Source organism: Gorilla gorilla, chromosome 7 (genome assembly GCF_029281585.2).
Source record: "Gorilla gorilla gorilla isolate KB3781 chromosome 7, NHGRI_mGorGor1-v2.1_pri, whole genome shotgun sequence".
NCBI classification, from domain to species: Eukaryota; Metazoa; Chordata; class Mammalia; order Primates; family Hominidae; genus Gorilla; species Gorilla gorilla.
Window position 1 is genome coordinate 46,752,700 of NC_073231.2, and position 21,649 is coordinate 46,774,348.

The 21,649-nt window shown below is 37.2% G+C and overlaps 1 protein-coding gene across 20 annotated transcripts in view; it reads left to right on the top strand.

The window, feature by feature from the left end:
* Window positions 1–21,649, top strand: part of STAU2 (staufen double-stranded RNA binding protein 2) — a 330,469-nt gene that overhangs the window by 123,981 nt on the left and 184,839 nt on the right. For all 20 annotated transcript variants that reach the window (XM_055349014.2, XM_055349018.2, XM_055349013.2 and 17 more), the window contains 3 exons: window positions 8,543–8,702; window positions 10,224–10,331; window positions 12,055–12,267. In XM_055349014.2, coding sequence (XP_055204989.2) covers window positions 8,543–8,702; window positions 10,224–10,331; window positions 12,055–12,267 — 481 coding nt within the window. The remainder of the gene's footprint in view (window positions 1–8,542; window positions 8,703–10,223; window positions 10,332–12,054; window positions 12,268–21,649) is intronic.

Below are 21,649 nucleotides of genomic sequence, written 5' to 3' on the forward strand. Positions count from 1 at the left end.
ATGCTTTATTTTTCTTCCTAGCTCATCTCATTTGTTGATGTGTATGTGTCTGTCTGTGTGTGTGTGTGTGTGTGTGTGTGTGTGTGTATGTGTACTTACTTGATTGTTTCCTGAGGGCAGTCCTCCATCTCTAGAAACTAAAACTCCGTCCCAGCATGAAGTAGGCCTTTAATAAGTATATGTTGAATTATTAATGTAATTCACATACCCCCCCTAGCAATTAGACAAGAGTAGGAAGAAGGCCAGGTCAGTAACATCCTAGAGTGCAAAAGGGAGGTCTTTTACACTTCCCTTTACAAAATTTGGTAGGCTAGTTTGTGGGAGTCTGCCAAGAATGTGAATGAGAGTAGGTGAGATCACCTACAAAAACTGTCTTGTCAGTGAGAAACAAAATAGAACCCTAGGGAGTATCAACATTTTTTAAAAAAATGATTTGTATTGAAATAAAATTTACATAACACAAGATTAACTATTTTAAAGTATACAATTCATTGTGCATTTAGTACATTCACGGTGTTGTACAGCCATCACCGTGGTCTAATTTCAAAACATATCTATCACTCCTAAAAGAAACCCCATACCTGTTAACAGTTACTCCTCAAACTCCATCCTCCCAGCTCCTGGCAACCACTAATCTACTTTCTGTCTCTATGGGTTTGCCTATTCTGGATATTTTGTCTAAATGGAATCATAGAGTATATACTCTTTTGTATCTAGCTTCTTTCACTTAGCATAATGTAAGTTCGTTCATGTTGTAGCATGTAATTTTACTTCATTCCTTTGTACGACTGTAAAACACTCCATTGTGGGGACACACCACATTTTATTTATTCATCGGGACCTTTGGGTTATTTCCACTTTCTGACTATTAGGAGTAATGCTGCTGTAAACATTTACCTACAAGTTTTTGTTTGAACCCCAGTTTTCATTTCTCTTGGGTATATATTTAGAAGTGAAACTGCTGGGTCAAGTGGTAATTCTGTGTTTAATTTTTTGAGGAACTGGTAAACTATTTTCCATAGCAACTGCACCATTTTACATTCCCACCAGAATGTGTGAGGGTTCCAATTTGCCATGTCTTTATGACTTTTTTTTTTAAACTATAGCCATCCTAGTGGGTGTGTGAAGTAGTGTCTTATTGTGGTTTGGATTTGCATTTCCCTAATGAGAACATTTAAACCTGGGCTCCAGATGGGTGGGTTAAGAGGAGACAAAAAATGAGCAGAGAGGAAATAGGACTTTGCAGTCAACTTGGTCTTCTAGACTTACAGTGTCCCCATCATTGCCTTTGGCAGCTGATATCCTGCACCTGACTTTTGGCGTACAGAGATCTTCAGAATCTGCCAGATCTCATACATCTAGAGAGACTTAAGTTGCTTTGATATTCCCAGTCCAGCATGACTTCTTCAGAGTTTATAGTTAGTACTTCTGCAGTTTATAGTGTTCATCTATCCAGTTCATTCAGAGGCAGCATGGTATAGCAGTTATGAGCATGGGTTCTGGAGTGAGACTGCCTGGGCTCAAATGTGAGCTCAAGTCGGGTGGCCTTGGGAAGGTTAGTGAATATCTCTATTCTTCAGTTTCCTCATCTGTAAAATGAAGTGGGGTTGTGAGGATTCAGTGAGATTAGTATCTAAATGCTTGGAATAGTGCCTGGCACATAGTAAGTGCTTTGTATGTTTTTGCTCTAATTATGATAATGGTGATGTGATAATGATTTATCTATATATCCATTTAGAGAAGGGGCAAGAACAGGTTTATGTTGGTTCCAAGTATGAGATTGAGGGTGGTGATTGTGTGTTTACAATAATGGGGCTCTTTGATAACGTGCTGTGCTTTGCATAGTCCTGATTGTGGCACTACTGTCAGTGATACAGTACAAGTTACTTATTCTCTTGGTTTGTGTTCTGTATTCCATAAATCATTCCACTAGTTTGTCAAATTTAATTTCAAACACAGATTTACATTTGTTTGGATAGGGACTAGACTTCCTTCAATTAAGTATTTTTTTTCCATTTTTATTCTAGTGTACCGTATTATTTTTTAAAACTTGAAATTATGAGATGGAAGAACATCATTTATAATGCTATCATTTCAAAACACCCTATCCTAGCTTTTAGTGCATATCTTTCTATATTTCCTCTAGGCATTTAAAACATACTTACAGTAATTCTACAAATAGAATATCCATACACCTCTTTTAAAGCATATTTTCATCTGACCTGTGAATCTTTTCTAATCAGTCCTAATATTTGAAATTCCTCAAGAATTAACAGTTAGATCTCATAAAAGACATATTTTTCAAAATGTGTAGATATGAATAGAGAAAGAACTGTCTTCTATCTAGATATTTTATATACATACAAGTTTGAAAATGTGCCAAGGACTATTTTATAGCTCTATGATAAAAACCTGCTGTTTTTCTACAGCAAGAAAAAGAATGCTTAGCAGTGCCAAAAAGTGTACAAAGAGTCAAAATAATCGACATGTCATTTGAATTCTTAGTTTTGGCCTTTAGGGTCCTTTAAACATAAATTCTACAAATATTTTGCAGATAAGTAAACTGAGATAGAAAGGTTAAGTGACATTTCTGTTTCCAGTCAATGTTAGAAATAAACACAGAAATCCAAAGCCTCTCCTTATTAGATCAGAAGATAGCATTTTCATATATTTTAAGATGTAAGTCTGTAGGGGAGATACGAATGTTTAAGCTGCGTTGAGATTTATGAATAATGCTATCAAATAGAATGAGGTAATTATTTTTCAATTTGTAAAAATCCTAATGTTATTTGGGATATGTCTTTCTCACCTTGTAAAAATGATACTCAGGAAAGTGGAGATGTTGGAGAATAAAACAGTCACAGAATGGTAGGGAGGACATACGGGATTTTAGTTGTTTAGAAAGATAATACAAAATGAGTCCATAAAGAGGGCATTAAATGAAGTAACTTTAGGGAGGTTGGCAAGGATATGTGGTATAAAAAGTTGCTACAACTAACAGTCAAATGTAAGTGAATGTAAAATCTTTCCTTTACTCAAAAAAAACTGTAAGGAATGTCAAGTATTAAATCAAAGGAACCAGTATACATTCTTTCTTACTGTTGTATTGACTTGTGGTATCTTGAAGATAGGCTGAATCTCAAGACTTGTTTGGGATGTAAAGGAAAGGAAGATTCTATTTTATTTTATTTACAATTTTATTTATTTTTTGCAAGACTTCCAGCAGTTAGAAGGCAAGGAGACATGGGGATAAAAAGGCCTTGCAAGCAGCATTTGTCAGATTTAGTCTGTTAAGTAATGTGGCACACAACGCTGGTCATTTTGATGTTTCACTTTGATTTTACGTCATGCACTTGTGTCTATTTGATCTGACATGCTGCAGAAACACAGTGTTTCATCATGGTTGTCTGTTTGTTTCAGCAGCCATTCACTCAATAAAACATCTCTGAAGTCTATCAGTGGGCCTTAGTTTAGATCCCTTGCATTAGGTTCTCTGGCCTTCCATGAAGATAGACAATTTAATAAACAAAAATGAACAAAAATGGAAGAAGATAAAGCAGATTTTTAGGAAACTCCATACGGAATTTCCTGGACTCTGCAGTTAGGCAGACTTAAATTTGGTTCCCAGCAACTCTTTTGGGGATATTTGTTACCTCTTAAGGTGACCTTGGGGACATCTCCTGCCTCACCAGGCTGTAGTGAGGATTAAATGAAAAAGAGATATGAAAGACCTGGCCAGGCGTGGTGGCTCACGCCCATAATCTCAGCACTTTGAGAGGCCGAGGCGGGCGGATCACAAGGTCGGAGATTGAGACGATCCTGGCTAACACAGTGAAACCCTGTCTCTACTAAAAATACAAAAAATTAGCTGGGCATGGTGGCGGGCGCCTGTAGTCCCAGCTACTCGGGAGGCTGAGGCAGGAGAATGGCGAGAACCCGGGAGGCGGAGCTTGCAGGGAGCCGAGATCTAGCCACTGCACTCTAGCCTGGGCGACAGAGCAAGACTCCGTCTCAGGAAAAAAAAAAAAAAAAAAAAAAAAAAAAAAAAAAAAGAGAAAGACCTAACCATTGTGCAGTAAGCATTGTGTGTGGTCTCCTTGAATGGACTCTGAAGCAATTGCCAAGTCACACGGGCCACATTGTGGGATGTGGTGATAATCCTGGACCTTTATCGTGCAGAGAGTCAGCAGGGTAGCTTAAAATTATGGTTCCATCCTCAGAAACTCTGATGCAGCAGATCAGGCTTGGATCACAGGAATCTTCATTTTTAACAAGCATGGAAGATAATTCTGATGAAAGTAGGATCTTTCAAATCCCAAGACTTTTTTGGGATTTAAAAGAAATTCAACCATTTGACCCTGAAACTTAAATAACTTGGATGGGTGAGTTTTCGTGGTTCATCTTTTAACAGTAGTCATTATGGGGATCTAAACATTGACCACAGAATTCTACTTGAGAAAAATCATTCAAGAATAGCTATGTCTGCTTAGGTAAATATACTAATTTGTAAAAATACGTACATCACTTATTATACGTACTGTGTTAGTCTGATCTCATGTTGCTGTGAAGAAATACCCGAGACTGAACTGGGTGATTTATAAAGAAAAGAGGTTTAATTGACTGACAGTTCTGCATGGCTGGGGAGGCCTCAGGATGGCAGAAGGCACCTCTTCACAGGACAGCAGGAGAGGAAATGAGTGCCAGCAGAGGAAATGCCAGACGCTTATAAAACCGTCAGATCTTGTGAGAACTCACTCCCTATCATGAGAATACCGTGGGGGAAACCGCCCCCATGATTCACTTAACCTCCAACCAGGTCCCTCCCACGACACATGGAGATTACAATTTGGATTACAATTCAAGATGAGATTTTGAGTGGGGACACAGCCAAACCATACAAATACCTTACTAAAAGTAAGCTTAATACTTGAAATAAGTGAAAGTAGAAGGAAATCCACTAAATAGAACATATCAGTCTTTATAATTAATAAATTTTGGGTATTTCTTTACCAAAGGAAATAAGTATTTTGAGACCAGACGTATCACACAAAAACCATTCTGCATCATCTCCCCTGTAATTCAATCTGGATGCAATTAATGAGAGTGCTCTGGCTAATCTTGATTGTCATGATGGTATGAGGAGATGTGATATATAAGGTATTCAAACCATGTGGGGTATATTATTAAGAATCATTGTTAAGTAAGAGGATGAAGTGAAACAGAATGAAATAAGTCAGGCATCCAGTCTTGGTATTTCCTGTTGTTAGTGCTAGAATTTTTACCTTTTATGTTAAAAATGCAACATACTTAATTTTTCCTCTGATACTTACACAATATAATTTATATATACATATATATCCACATGCATGCACATACACATACATTGAGCCATATTTGATGACCAAAAAGGGAGAGGCCCCAAGGGCTCTTTGGTGTGCAATTAATATTTTGGCCAGAAAATCAGCAGATTGTTTCAGTATGGTTATGTGTTATGACATCATATTCCAGTAAAGTTATAATGAACAGAAATTTTGTTTGTCTCTGTGGCAAACCAAAATGAGTTTTGTAATTGTCAGCAGGCCTTAGTGATTATAGTGGCGCCCACTCCCTCTACTGTAGTTAAAGGTCTGTTAGCATTTCAGTTGTGGACCTTCTATTTTCAGAAGTTTATAATTAATTGTAAACATTTGCTCTATGGTGAAAGTTTGCCATATGAGATCTCACTTCAGGAGTAAATTTCTGATTTCAAGTTGTCTGTTTTAAAGTCTTATAGTACCACCAGTTAAAAATAAACAAAGTTATGTGGAGGTGGGAAAATTGAATTTTGTGAAATACAAAGTGAAGATGACCGGCGTTATTCATATTAGTCTGTCAGATTTCTGCATTAAGGAATTAAAATAAATTTCTGCATTAAAGGGATTAAAATAAAATAGATGATAGGAAATTGTGCACTTCAGTACACAATGTTTAATTGTTGTAACCAAAAAGCAAAAAAAGATTGTAGTTTTTTAATGCTTTTTAATCTTTGTTTATAATAAAAACATTTAAAATGCTTTATCTTAATAGAAAACTGTAGTTCAAGAAAATTGATTTTAAGTTAAGCGTTTAAAACAGCAACTTTTTCTTTTTTTTCATACTCAATTCCTCTCCTTCATTTGACACTGTTAATTACTCCTGTCCCTGACATTGTGTTGTAATTTTTCTTCTAACTTTGACCCTTTTTCATCTCTTTCACTGCTGTCTATTGTTTCCCTTGCACTTTGATCACAGGCATTAATCAGTTCCTAGCCTTAGGCTCTTTTTTGATTCCTTTACACTTACCCTTTCCAGGTGCTTATCCACTTGCATGGTTTCAATTACTGCCTCACAAATCTGCATCTTCAGTACCAATCAACATTTCTAGTTCTTCACCTTCAGTAAACCTTCATTGATTAGTCCCATCTGCCTGGTGAATGCTTACATGATGCGCTCTATCCAGTTTATCTCAGGTTGAACATAGAGCGTCACTACTTGGATGTGCAGTAATTATCTAAAATATAGTAGGACCTCAATTGGACTTCTTTTTGCTTGGAAACAAACATTTTTTAGGACTGGAGTGATTTTTAACTCATTTTTTTCAGCATTGCAGTTGTAAATCCACCATTCCATCAAAATCGATTCTGTTTATTTTGCTAAGTTGCTCAATTCAGTGGTCATATTTCTCAGTCATCATTTTACTTGACCTGTTAGTAGCATTAGATCCAGTTAATCCCTCCCTTCTCCTTGATAGACTTTTTTCCTGTTTGACTTTCAGGAAGGACATCGTGCTTGCTTGCTTTTCTCCCATCACACCCTCCCACAGAGTTCTCATTATTTTATGCCTTTAAATACCACCTATATACTGATGATTCCCAAATGTTATTTCTATCTTGGACCTATTTCCTGAAGTCCAGACTAATAAATTCAGTTGTCCAGTTGACATCTACACTTGGATATCTAATAGGTCTAATAATTGAACATCCCCGAAACAGAGCTGTTGAAATCCACCCCCAGCAAACCCATTTCTTTTGCAATCTTCACTGTCTCAATAAATGGGTACTCCATTTTCCAGTTGTTTAGTTCCAAAACCGTGATGTCATCCCTGACTCCCCTCTCATATTCCATAGCCAGTCTTTGGGTAAACCCATCATCTCTACTTTCAAAATTCATCTAGAAACAATGACTTCTTGTTACTTCCATTGCTGCACCCTAGTTCAGGCCACTGTCACCTTTCCCCTTGATTATCCCAGTAGCCTATTAGATATCCTTGCTTCCAGCATTGTTCCCCTACAGTGTGTCCTCAAAATAGTAGTCAGATGGTTATTCCAAGAGATAAGTCAGATTATGTCACTTCTCTGTGCAAAACCTTCCAGTGGCTGGTCATTTCACTTGGGGTAAAAATGCCTACAGCAATTTGTAGGGAAGGCCCTGTGGAATCTTGCCACCTCTTCTCATCTAGCTTTTCCTGTCTCCCTAAACTTTTGCCAGACAGTCTTCCTCCGAGTTACTTGAACATGTGTGGCACACTCCTGCCTCGCTGCCCTTGCTGCTGGTATACTCTCTGCTTCAAATGCATTGTCCCAGATATCTGCATGGCTTGTTCCCTAACTTATTTCATGTCTTTACACAATTGATATTTTCTCAATGAAACTTCTCTTGGCCACCCTATCTAAAACCTACCTCCCTGACACTTCTGAACCCTTTCCTCTTTACTTTTTCTTACATCTACATCTAACATACTAGGTATTCTACAAATTTTTCTTATCGTTTATCTTCCCCACTCTAAGTGTTGTTGTTCATTGTCATAGTCCCCTGTCATATAGAAGACACTCCATAAATAATTGTTGAATTAATGGATTTTATTACATATCTTAATTTTTTCTGCTTAATTTCTTTTGGTTTTTTTGTTTCTTCTTACAGCCTCTGTTATCTCTTCATATCTGCATTATTGCAGCTTTTTAGTCACACCTCATTAGCCTCATTATCTCAGTCACCGTAAAATGTATGAATATAACACTTCCTGCTTAAGAAGTGGCCTAAACTCCTTATTCTTATGCTGAATCTGCCCTCCTTATTACTTTGCACTGTAGTCGGTCCATTTCTCTGCTTCTATATTTCTAATCGTAATTATCTTCTGCAAAAAGCACGGTAATCTACATGTTGTCGCCTGAACAGTCTTGCCTGACCCAGCCTCTGTTGTAGCTTCACCAGACTGTTCTCTTACTTCTGTCAAAATCTGACCAAAAACTTCTCACCAGGAAGTATCCTGTGATATAATTAAATAATTTTTACTGTATTGTTTTATGTTTAATGTATTCTATATATGTTTTTCTTGGAGATCAGTATAAGCTATTATCTGTAGATGTATTGACTCACATTTTATCAAAAAAGTATGTTTTTGAGGTTAAAGTTTTATTAAGAGTATAGCACATTATATAATTGGTATCATTTTAAACAAATCTTATGAATGATTATAGAGTGGTTTTATTAAGCTAACTTTAATGTTTTTATTTTCTTATTTTAGGTATCATTGCCCAGTGCCTAAGATCTTTTATGTTCAGCTCACTGTAGGAAATAATGAATTTTTTGGGGAAGGAAAGACTCGACAAGCTGCTAGACACAATGCTGCAATGAAAGCCCTCCAAGCACTGCAGAATGAACCTATTCCAGAAAGATCTCCTCAGGTGTGGTGCTGCTGCATGTGACAGTCTGTTCTTTCTACTTCCCCAGTGAAACAAATCAGAGCATTTTATAATTAAAATAAATAATCTGTTCTGATAGGGAAGAATACTAGAGTGAAGACCTGACAGTCTTGCTTCATGTGTTCCTGCAGGGTGACTACCTTTCAGAGCTTTGGTTCTTCCCTTGAGTTCACTTCCCAGGCAACTGGGGATTTGGGGATGTATATGAGGATGAGAAATAACATTGATTTGGCTTATATTTCATACTATGTTTATTGAATATAGATTACATTGTGTGAATCTAGAATCAAGGATTTAAAGTGGAAGAGATTTTATGGATTTTTCAGTCCTCTTTTGTTTTACAAATGACATTGAGGCTGTTCTTAAGTAATCTCACTCATTCTCATGGCTTCAGCTACTTTCTTGATTGACTTCAAAATATTATCTCTAGCTCAGGCATGTCCTATACACAGCATAGTGAGCTTCCTTTTTTTTTTTTTTTTTTTGAGATGGAGCCTCGCTCTGTTGCCCAGTCGGGAATGCAGTGGCAGGATCTCGGCTCACTGCAACCTCTGCCTCCCGGGTTCAAGCGATTCTCCTGCCTCACCCTCTTGAGTAGCTGGGACCGTAGGCTCATGCTACCATGCCCAGCTAATTTTTTGTATTTTTAGTAGAGGTGGGGTTTCACTGTGTTAACCAGGATGTTCTCGATCTCCTGACCTCGTGATTTGCCTGCCTCGGCCTCCTAAAATGCTGGGATTACAGGCGTGAGCCACCACGCCCGGCAGCATAGTGAGCTTCTTACTTACCCTACAGTTCAACCTCTACAGTTTTCCTTTCCCCAAACCAATTGTTTCTTTCTCCTTTGATATTTATCTTAATGGCAGACTTAGGTGTTTTTCTGCTTGTACTCTTTCATGAGACCTCCTATCTATTTCTTGATCTGTTTTCCCACTAGATCATTCTCTCCCAGTTCTTGACAGCAGGAATACTGTCTCTTTCTCTCTAATAGTTATAGTAAGTTCAGCATATATGAGGCCTTTCAGAAGTATGTGTTAAATAAGTGAATAAAGTAAACCAATGCCTGTGCCAGACATAGATCTCCAATTAGGATGCTCCTGGTTTGCATCCTGTACTCTTTCTGTAACTTCATCCTCATAGATCACATTAGAACACCAGTGGGGGAATTCCTGGGTGTTGGGGGTTGGGTGGGTAGAGAACTCTAAAACAAGAGTGCCAGGTTTAGGGATGTAGGCTAAACTCAAATTAGTGTATGGTTGAGTAAAAGATTTCCAAAGTCTGCATTAAATGCTTTTCCTTCAAGGAAAACAAGCTAAAAATGGAGTAACAAAAAGCCTGGCAGCAAAGCCCTTGACCGCTGTGGTTACAGGAGAATGCAGCAGATACAGTCTATGTAGTTTGTTGTTTCTTCTTGTAATTTAAATAGGCCATCTTGACTGTAGAATAAAAGTAAAGTTTGTTATAATGTCAAGATTCAGTGTTATCCTATTTTTTGTGATTTAGAATGGTGAATCAGGAAAGGATATGGATGATGACAAAGATGCAAATAAGTCTGAGATCAGCTTAGTGTTTGAAATTGCTCTGAAGCGAAATATGCCTGTCAGTTTTGAGGTATGTACTCGGTAGAGATCTTCCCATTTTTTCCCTTGCTGTGGTTATTTTAAACAAACAAACAAATCAAATTAACCAGTGTATTAGTATCCTGCAACAGTTAGTGTGCTTCTATATGTTCAAACCCAGTATTATGAAATGATCTAGGCCCTGGTGAAAATAGAAATCATGATGATAACACAGATTCCTTCTGATTTTTTTTCTTTTCTGTATTAAGCCTTTTGTATACATGGTATTTCAATTTTTATTATAAAAGTTATTTTCTGGGTATAGATAATTTGTGGTATCCTATAGGATTTGGTATTTTAAATAGGATTAAATTAAATTTATTCAAGTTAAGATTTAGTGACACACATGTTAATATCCAATTTTTTTTTCAATTGTGTGGAGGCCAAAATATGTTTCACTTTAACCTCAACTAACAAAATCACCAAGAAGTAAGAGGTAATGAAGCAACTCTTGACTTAACAGCTAGATAAATATATCGCAAATATATTCATAAAATTGTATGAAATTTCAAAAAAGAAAACTTAAAAAAATAATTATTATAATACTTCCCTTATTAAGAGGTCACTAATTTTACAACTCATGTCTGGAAAGTAGACAAGAACCAGGAAATAAGCTGAAAGAGTTGTGGAGAATCTTCCCTCACATTGTATGACATTCACCTACTAGAAAGCTCCCACATCTTACTCATTGGCAGGATCATCTGAGTTGGACTGAGAAACTGTTTGCTTTCTCTTGGACACATTCTTACAAGTTGCATTATCTCAGTTCTCGGTCCACAGCTTGTTAAAAGCAGCAAAATGAGGAAGTCAGGGAGAGAATGTACTTGAGATCCTATTGGTCCAGCAAGAAATAATACGGAAAATTTGGAAAACCTGTAAAAACTAATTGCTTATACTAAAAAATTATTGTGATTTTTTTTAAAGGCTACAATGAGTAAGAACAGACAGTTTTATTATTCTTAGATGTTCTTGGGAACATCAATATATTATGATATAGGATATCTGATGTTTATAATGATGATCTAATGTGAACAATTAAAGGTTAAATATTTAGTATTGCAGATTAAACAAGGTTTAGGAACATTACATTCATAGTTGACAGATCCATAACTCATTACTCTAGAAAGCTAGGAATTTTTTTGGCATACCTACTTACCTTTTTAAAATCATGTCACAAGAATAAATATCCCTTTCTGTAAAACAGCTTTTGACATCCCTATCAAAAACAGCTTATTTTTACCCATCGACTGTTTTTGAGAGGCTTCCACAGGCACGGTGCCTTGTGGTTTATAGAACTACTCGTTTCTCCAGCAACTTACTCGTACATAGGAGGAAGTTAGGTATGTAATTATATACAAATTATCATTCTAGATGACCAATCTAATGTGGTATCTAATCTAATGGTATCTTTGATGTTCTTAAATTTGTGTTCCATAAGACATGGAGAAACTGTAATTAGAATGATCTGTTTTAAAGTAATAAATCATTTTGACTATGAATCAAATGTGTTTATTTAGATTTCTTTTGCTTCAATTGCATTAAGCGTCAAGTGTCATAAATAGTCCCAGTATAATACCTTCATAATAGCTTTCTTAAAGAAATACTATAATTTTGGCATAATACTAATTTTGGTTTTGATATGAATATTAAGTCATACTTTAAGAATACATCTCAAGTGCCTATCCATTATTTAATATTTTACTTGTATTTAATAGGTTATTAAAGAAAGTGGACCACCACATATGAAAAGCTTTGTTACTCGAGTGTCAGTAGGAGAGTTCTCTGCAGAAGGAGAAGGAAATAGCAAAAAACTCTCCAAGAAGCGCGCTGCGACCACCGTCTTACAGGAGCTTAAAAAACTTCCACCTCTTCCTGTGGTGGAAAAGCCAAAACTATTTTTTAAAAAACGCCCTAAAACAATAGTAAAGGTAAGTTTATATTTGTGAACATCAGTCAGTTTTACTAAATAAATATTATAGTAGCTATAGATAAGCATTTTTCTATAAGGCAGATCCCTGAACTTATGGACTATGTACAGTCCTGAAATCAGGGCAGGACATGTGACTATAAATTAATAACAATTCTATTTTGCTTTTTAAATACCTGTGCACCTGCATTTGTTCATCAAATAATCATAATACCTTAGGTATTTATGTATTTCTTTGTTGTTTAAAAAGTGCTTTACCATTCATGTCACCTTTACTATAATCTCCCTCATGACCGTGTAAGGTAGATGATGTTAGCCCTCATTTTACAAATAAGATTTTACAAAATGTGTTCAAAGAGTTTGCCCATTTTTATTCAGCAATCATGTCAAACCTCCTGAACCGCTCTGATCTCTAATCCAGTGTTCTTTCTGCACACAAGGCTGTTGCATAGTAACTTCTTAGGATATCATGAAATGGTAACAGGATACACAAAAAAATCATGTGACTAATACTAAACAATGATAGCTACAGCAGCTGGAAATCATAAAGCAGTCTATGTGCCAGACTTTGTCCCAACACTTTGCATGCTTTAATCACATTTAATCCACATAGCAACCATATGAAGTAGATGGTGTTATTTTGTTGCCATTCGTTCAGATGTGTATACCTTGCCAAAGAAGAATATAGAGCACACAGCTTTTCAAGATATTGTGACTCTTTTATTGGGTCAGAATTTATTTACACTAATAAGAGAAGCAAGGTAAATATCAGAGGAATGAGATGAATCAGCATTTAGTACAGGACAGTGCCTGTGAATGCTTGACACGTATGACATGTCTGGAGCTAGAGTTCTGTGTTTCCAGAGAAAGCCTTAAATTGCCAGCATTTTAGTTGCTGGCTCAGCCTCACTGATTTAGCAGCCTTCTTCTGATCAGGCTATACAAATGAAGGATTACAGATAAGAAATATATTTAATCTCAATGGATTTCTTTTGATTGCACAATGGCACAATTTAGGTATTTTTACAGGTTTTATACCTTTGTACCTTTATTTAAAATACATATATACATATATACAAAAATAACTACTTAAATATTTGTTTTTAATGAATACTGACATGACTTCACTTAGAAGATGTAGTAGGTAATGCATTCCCTGAACTGGAATTATATGTTATATGTAAGGTAGACTAAAAGTAAATACAAATAGATCCACTTATCATGAGTCATAGTGGTTCCAAAGAGGACTGGCACTTTCATTCATATGCTCCTCCTACACAGTCAGGAGTAGAATATAGCTATTAAGAGAATGAACTTTGGAGTCAATTCTGAGTATGAATCCCTGTGGCCTGAGCAAGTTACCTAACTTTAAAAATATTTCTTCATTTATAAAGTGGGAATAGTAACTGACCTTGCTGTATGGGATTGTTATAAGTATTAACTGAAACAATGCACAAAATGCATTAGTAATTATTAAGTATTCATTGTTATTAATGATAATGCAAATACTATAATAAATAACACATATTAACTATTGGTATTTTGTATCTAATACTACCTATTCACATTTTATGTTTATGTGAATATATCCATGAACTGTTTTCTTAAATCTATTAATATATAAAATCTATGGCTTTTCTATGATGGAGGAACAGCATTTTATGTTGGAATGGTGGCACAAAACTGGTCACATAACTTCCATCTGCTCTATTAAACTAAGTTTTATCTTGATAAATTAAGAATAATAAACCAGGCTGGGCACGGTGGCTCATGCCTGTAATCCCAGCACTTTTGGGAGGCTGAGGCGGGTGGATCATTTGAGGCCAGGAGTTCGAGACCAGCATGGCCAACATGGCGAAACTTGGTCTCTACTAAAAATACAAAAATTAGTCGGGTGTGGTGGCATGCGTCTCTAATCCCAGCTACAGCTCAGGAGGCTGAGGCATGAGAATCGCTTGAACCTAGGAGGCAGAGGTTGAAGTGAGCCAAGATCACTGCCACTGCACTCCAGCCTTGGTGACAGAATGAGATTCCATCTCAAAATGATGATAATAATAATAATAATAATAATAATAATCATAATAATAAACTGTTAGGCTGGAAAAGATCTGTACATTTCTATAGTAGGATATAAATCTAACTCTTGTTTTAACTGTAGCTATTAAAAGCAAGATTATTATTTAAATGTTATTCCCCAGAGGTGGGAGACAGGAGAAACATTTTGAATTCTCAGTTATTTGCTACTGCTTCCAGTATATAAGCAATATTATCCCAGAACTTCCCTCCTATGCATCATTCAGATCTCAGCATAAACTTGACTTTTTTAGGAACTCCTCTGGTCCTCTCCTACTCCCAGACTAGGTTAGCCTCCTGCATTTTTCCTCATATACATCACACTTGGAGTTACTTTTGCCATGTCTGTCTTATGTTAAAATAAAGCTTGTAGATACCCTCTGAGATGTAAGATTATTTTGAGAGAACAACATGTGTATAATGAGTTGGAATCTAGATAATTTTAAGTATGTTCATACCTTATAATATGTCAGTAAATGGATCAGCTTGGAATAGTATCCTGATTTTTAGCATATTCCTCACTTCCTTGTATGGCTTATACATTGAGGGTCTATAGTTTGTTATACTCAATGGAAGCAGGTAAAATATCTATGATTATTTGCCTTGGTTTTATTTAAAGTAATAAAATAATCACATTGTCTCATTTGATCACTTAATCACTCTGTGATGCAGCATTCATTTCCATCTTACAGATGAGGCCCTTTATATTTAAGAAACCTATCCAAGATCCTGTAGCAGAATCAGCTTTCACATCCAGTTGTCACATCTGACTCCAGTGCCCATTTGATACTGGTTAATTGTGAACTTTTGGATTTTCAGAGTCACTGTATAGGGTTATCCTGTTAACATGTAAAACTGCCCTGATAATGTCTTTGTGTTTACATTCTGTTTTTAAATGTAATTCTCCTCTATAAGACGAGACTACAAAGAAGGCTTTCTAATCTTAGAGATCAAATGTTCTGGACACAATTATTACAAGACTGTCCTTATTGGTATATAGAATGATGATTTAAGATTTGCTGTCCAAGGAATAACTTAATTGTCAAGGGTGCTGGTAGTTCATTTCAGTCAGAGCAAGAAACCAAGTCATCCCCTCCCCCGCTGCCTTTTTTTTTTTTTTTTTTTTTGAGACGGGGTCTAACTCTGTCTCCCAAGCTGGAGTGCAGTGGCACCATGATCTTGGCTGGCTGCAACTTCTGCCTCCTGGGTTCAAACGATTCTCCCATGTCAACCTCCAGAGTAGCTGGGACTAGGCATGTGCCACCATACCTAGCTAATTTTGGTATTTTTTGGTAGAGATGGGGTTTTACTGTGTTGGCCAGGCTGGTCTTGAGCTCCTGACCTAAAGTGATCTGCCTGCCTTTGCCACCCAGAGTTTTTTTGTTTTGTTTTGTTTTTAAACAGGGTCTCACCTGTTGCCCAGGCTGGAGTGCAGTGGTAGGATCTCAGCTCACTGCAGCTTTGATTTTTCTGGTCTCGGGTGATCCTCCCACCTCCCAAGTAGCTGGGACTACACGCACAACACCACCATGCGCAGCTAATTTTTTGTATTTTTTGTAGAGACAGGGTTTTGCAACGTTGTGCAGGCAGGTCTCAAACTCCTGGGCTCAAGTGGTCTGCCTACCTTGGCCTCCCAAAGTGCTGCGATTAAAGGCATGAGCCACTGTGCCCAGCCCCAAGCAATTCTTAATGTACACTGAACTCCATCATTATCTAAATTGGATTTATGTATCTGATTCTTTTCATTGCAATCTATATCAACAATAATTTCCTTGGAACTCAGAGACATTCTTTGAGTCAAATTAAACAGAAATAAAGACAGTATGCCACTGGAAACACATTCCTACTTATTTAACATCTTCATGAACTGGGCATACTACTTCTAGTGCTAGACGCAGAGCTTCTCTTTACCTTTTCATTGGGATTTCAATCTCAGACTTATAAATTATTATGTGGATTTGTCTTTTCTCATCAGTCCCTCTTCATTCCCCTTATAATTAATTTAATTTCTTTTTTTTAATTGAGACAGGGTCTTGCTCTGTTGCCAGGCTGGAGTGCAATGGCATGATCTCGGCTCACTGCAACCTCCACCTCCTGGGTTCAATCGATTCTCCTGCCTCAGCCTCCCGAGTAGCTGGGATTACAGGTGCACACCACCACGCTCAGCTAATTTTTTTGTATTTTTAGTAGAGACAGTGTTTAACCATGTTGGCCAGGCTGGTCTTGATCTCCTGACCTCATGTTCCACCTGCCTCGGCCTCCCAAAGTGCTGAAATTACAGGCTTGAGCCACCGCGCCCGGCCCTTTATTTAATTTTTTTTTTCAGGATATAAGTAGAAGTTGAAACCAGTATTTTATCAAAAGCTAAGAGTTTCCTTTGCTCTTTCCTTTCCCCTCATCTAACCATTGCAACAGTGAAGTTCTCAGTCTTTTTCCTCCTCTTTCCCTAAGCTGTTCTTCTACTTGTGGGGGTTCAATTTCATCTTTAAATAGATGATTCCTGAATACCGTATGCTCTGCACTACCTATTAGACATCCCCACTTACTATTTCACAGGTGCCTCAAGTTTTGGGCCCAAATTCATCATTTTCCCTTCTAAACCTCTTTCTCCTGCAGCATTCTTTATCTCAGTGACTGGCACTAACATACAGCTGCTGAAACTGCTGGGGGTCATTTTTAACTTCTCTTTTTTTTTGAAGATGGAGTTTTGCTCTTGTTGCCCAGGCTGGAGTGCAATGGCACTATCTCGGCTCACTGCAACCTCTGCCTCCTGGGTTCAAGCGATTCTCATGCCTCAGCTGGGATTACAGGTGCCCACCACCATGCCCGACTAATTTTTGTATTTTTAGTAGAGATGGGGTTTCACCATGTCGGCCAGGCTGGTCTTGAACTCCTGACGTTGTGATCCATCCACCTCAGCCTCCCAAAGTGCTGGGATTACAGGCGTGAGCCACTGCGCCCGACGTTTAACTTCTCTCTTACCCCTTACGTCCTATCAGTCATTCAGTCCTATTACTCTGTCAGCTAATATTTCTTTTTTTTCTTTTTTATGGGATGGAGTCTTGCTCTGTCACCCAAGCTGGAGTGCAGTGGCATGATCTTGGCTCACTGCAACCTCCGCCTCCTGGGTTCAAGCGATTCTCCTGCCTTCCTCAGCCTCCTGAGTAGCTGGGATTACAGGCGTGCGCCACCACGCCTGGCTAATTTTTGTATTTTTAGTAGAGACGGGGTTTCACCATGTTGGTCAGGCTGGTCTCGAACTCCTCACCTTGTGATCCGCCCTGCCTTGGCCTCTCAAAGTGCTGGGATTACAGGAGTGAGCCACTGTGCTTGGCCTTGTCACCTAATGTTTTTTAAGTTGGTTCCTTTTTTTCCATCCCTTCTGCCACTCTTTTGTCCAACTCACAGACATCTATTAACCTGAACTACTACAGTTAAGGTTTTAACTGGCTACAAGTACTCTTGACACCAAATGATCGTTTAAAAAGTATGATCTTTTAGAGACACCTGTCTAATCATATCATGCCTCTGCTTAAAACCTTTTAGTAATTTTCTTACTCTTTGGATAAAGTCCAAAATCCTAAACATAGTTTGAAAGACCATGAGGGATCTGCCTGGAGGCTGTACCTGGATCACCAAACTACAGATTGTCAAGATGAAATGGCAGCAATCATCCGGAAGAGCTAAGACTGCATAGTGGCTCTTACATAAGTTTAGTGTAACGTGTAATCTGTAACAGAGTGATTATCCATGTCTCTACAGATAGTAGAGACAAGAATAAATTTTCATAGGTGGAAATAAAGTTTTGACCATATGATATACGCAGACTTTTATTTCTAGGAAAAATACATGAAGAAAGTTCATATGCAGAAAGATAATTTGGTTTCTAAGAATTTTTGCTTTTTTTTTTTTTTTTGAGACGGAGTTTCGCTCTTGTTGCCCAGGCTGGAGTGCAATGGTGCGATCTTGGCTCACCGCAACCTCCGCCTCCCGGGTTAAAGTGATTCTCCTGCCTCAGCCTCCCTAGTAGCTGGGATTACAGACATGTGCCACCATGCCCGGCTAATTTTTTGTATGTTTTTTTTTAGTAGAGATGGGGTTTCTCTGTGTTGGTTAGGCTGGTCTCGAACTCCCGACCTCAGGTGATCCGCCCGCCTCGGCCTCCCAAAGTGCTGAGATTACAGGCATGAGCCATCACGCCCGGCCTGAATTTTTGCTTTTATGTTATAATACGTACAAAAAGCTATATATAAACTTGTGTATAAGTAAAAAAGCATACTAAGTAAGTGTGAGAAAGACCTACTGCCCAACTTGAGTATAAAACATTTGTCAATAAGCTTTGAAGCTCTCTGTATGCTCTTCTTCCATCACGTCCTCATGCAACCTTCCCTAGGCAACCTCTATCACTAGTTTTGTATGACCATTTCCTACCTTATAGTTTTACTATGTTTGTTTTTCTAAAAAAAGTTATTTGTTTAGTTCCTTTAAACAACTTTATTGAGGTATAATTGACATAGAGTGACTTGTGCATGTTTAAAGTGCACTGTTTGATATGTTTTCATATTTGTTTGCATGTGTAAAACTATGACCACAATCAAGATAATGAACCCATCCATTCCTCCCAGAATTTTCCTCATGCCCCCTTTGTAATCTTCTACTTTAATTTGCCGAGAAACCACTCTTTTTTTGGCTGGCTTCTTTAACCCAGCATAATTATTTTGAGATTCATCCTTATTGTTGCATGCATGAATTGGTAGTTCTGTTTTTTTGCAGGTAATATTTCATTGAATTGATATACCACCACTTGTTTATCCATTCACCTGTCAGTGGATATTTGGGCTGTTTCTAATTTTTGATTGTTACTCATAAAGCAGCTATGAATATTTGTGTGTATATCTTAAGAGCATATGCTTTCATTTCTCTTGGGTAAATCCTTCGAAGTGGAATGGCTTGGTCATTTAGTAGGTATATAGTCAACTTTAGTTTTTCAAAGTTGTAGCAGCTGTGCAGTTTTACATTCTCATCAGCAGTGTGTGATAACTCCAATTGTTTCACATCCTTGCTAACACCTAGCATAGTTTTTAAAATTTCAGATGTTCATGTATTGATATCTCATTTTGGTTTTAATTTACATTTCCTCTGTGGCAGATGATATCGAGAATTTTTTATGTGTTTACTGTCACATGAGGCCTGATGAAGTGTTTATTTAAATTTTTTGCCAGCTTAACAAATTTTAATTGCTTATTTCAAATAATAATAAATTTATTATTGAATTTTTAGAGGTCTTTATACACTCTGGATACAGGTGCTTTATTACATATGTACTTTGCAGATATTTTCTTCAAGTCTGTGACTTGTCTTTTTCAAAGAGCAGAAGTTATTAATTTTGAAGATTTATTATATTTATTTTATTATTATTTATATTGTTTCATTTTATTATTATTAGTTTTTTTACATGGAATGTGATTTTGGTGTTATATCTAAGAAATTGTTACCTAACCAAGTTACAAAAATTTTTCTTCTGGAAATCTTATAGTTTTAGAAATTACATTTACGTCTGTGAGGCATTTTGAGTTAACTATTTTTATAAATGTTATGAGGTTTGGCTTGAAGATTTTTTTTTCTTTTTCTTTTCGTTTTTCTTTTTACATATGAATAGCCAATTGTCCCAACACTATTGGCTGAAAAGACTACCTCACTGAATTCCTTTTGTGCCTTTGTTGAAAAATCATGTGACCGTGTGTGTGTGTGTGTGTGTGTGTATGTGTATGTGTGTATATATATCTGTGTCTGGGCACTTATTCTGTTTCATTGGTCCGTTTGTCTATCTTTATACCAATACTACACACACTGTCTTGAATGCCATAGTTTTATAATCTTGAAATTAGGTAGTCTGAGTCTTTTTTTTTCCCCCAAAATTTTGGTTCTTTGTCCTTTGCATTTCCATATGAATTTTAGTATCAGCTTACACATTAAATTTTAAAAAGCCAACTGGGGGCCAGGTGCGGTGGCTCATGCCCATAATCTGAGCACTTCGGGAGGCCGAGGTGGAAGGATCACTTGAGGTCACGAGTTTGAGACCAGCCTGGCCAACATGGTGAAACCCTGTCTCTATGAAAAATACAGAGATTAACCAGGCATGGTGGCGTGCGCCTGTAGTCCCAGCTACTCAGGAAGCTGAGGCAAGAGAATCGCTTGAACCCAGGAGACAGAGGTTGCTGTTAGCTGAGATCATGCCACTGCACTCCAGCCTGGGCAACAGAGTGAGACTCTGTCTCAAAAAAAAAAAAAAAAAAAAAAAAGGAAAAAAGCCTACTGGGATTTTGAGGAGAATTGACGTCTTATTGTTGAGTCTTCTGATCAATGAACATGATGTATTGACTATTTAGATCTTAATTTCAGCAGTATTTTGTAGTTTTAGCAGGCTTTACATAAAATATACTATATATATATTATTCTGTAGCTTGCCTTTTTTACTTACTATTCTTTCTGAAAATCATTCATCTTGATGCATGTAGCAATAATTAGTTCATTTTCACTGCTATATACCATTCCATTATATGAACATGCTGTAATTTATCTGTTCTTTATTGATGAATATTCTAGTTTTTTTTTCCTATTTCAAATAATGCATCTGTGGATATTCCTGTACATATGAGCTACTGTGCATGGGTTACGGTTTTCTAGGGTATATATGTGCCTAGGAATAGGCTAGTTGGGGTATGATGTACCATCTCAGGCTTTACTAGACATTGCCAGGTTGTTTTCCGATTTATAGTACTCCCAGTGTTTTATAAGAGTTTCTGTTACTCCCCATTCTCACCACTTGGGGCTGTTAGACTTCTTAATTTTTGCTAATTTGGTGGATGTGAAATAGTAACTCACTGAGGTTTTTAATATGTATTTTCTGTGTCCTAGAGGTTAGTTATCATTTCAATAATGTATTGAGTTTTTCCTTATGTGAAGTATTTATCTCTTTTGCCCATTTCCCTTTTATATTCTCTTTTTCTTAGTACTTTTTAGGGGTCTTAAAAAATATATTTTGGATACTGGATATGTCTTTTTAAAATTATGTGTGTTGTGGCCGGGTGCTGCGGCTCACACCTGTAATCCCAGCACTTAGGGAGGCCAAGGCCAGTGGGATCACCTGAGGTCAGGAGTTCAAGATCAGCTTGGCCAACATGATGAAACCCCATCTCTACTAAAAATATAAAAATTAGCTGGGCATGGTGTGGGCGCGCCTGTAGTTCCAGCTATTTGGGAGGCTGAGGCACGAGAATCGCTTGAACCTGGCAGGTGGAGTTTGTGGT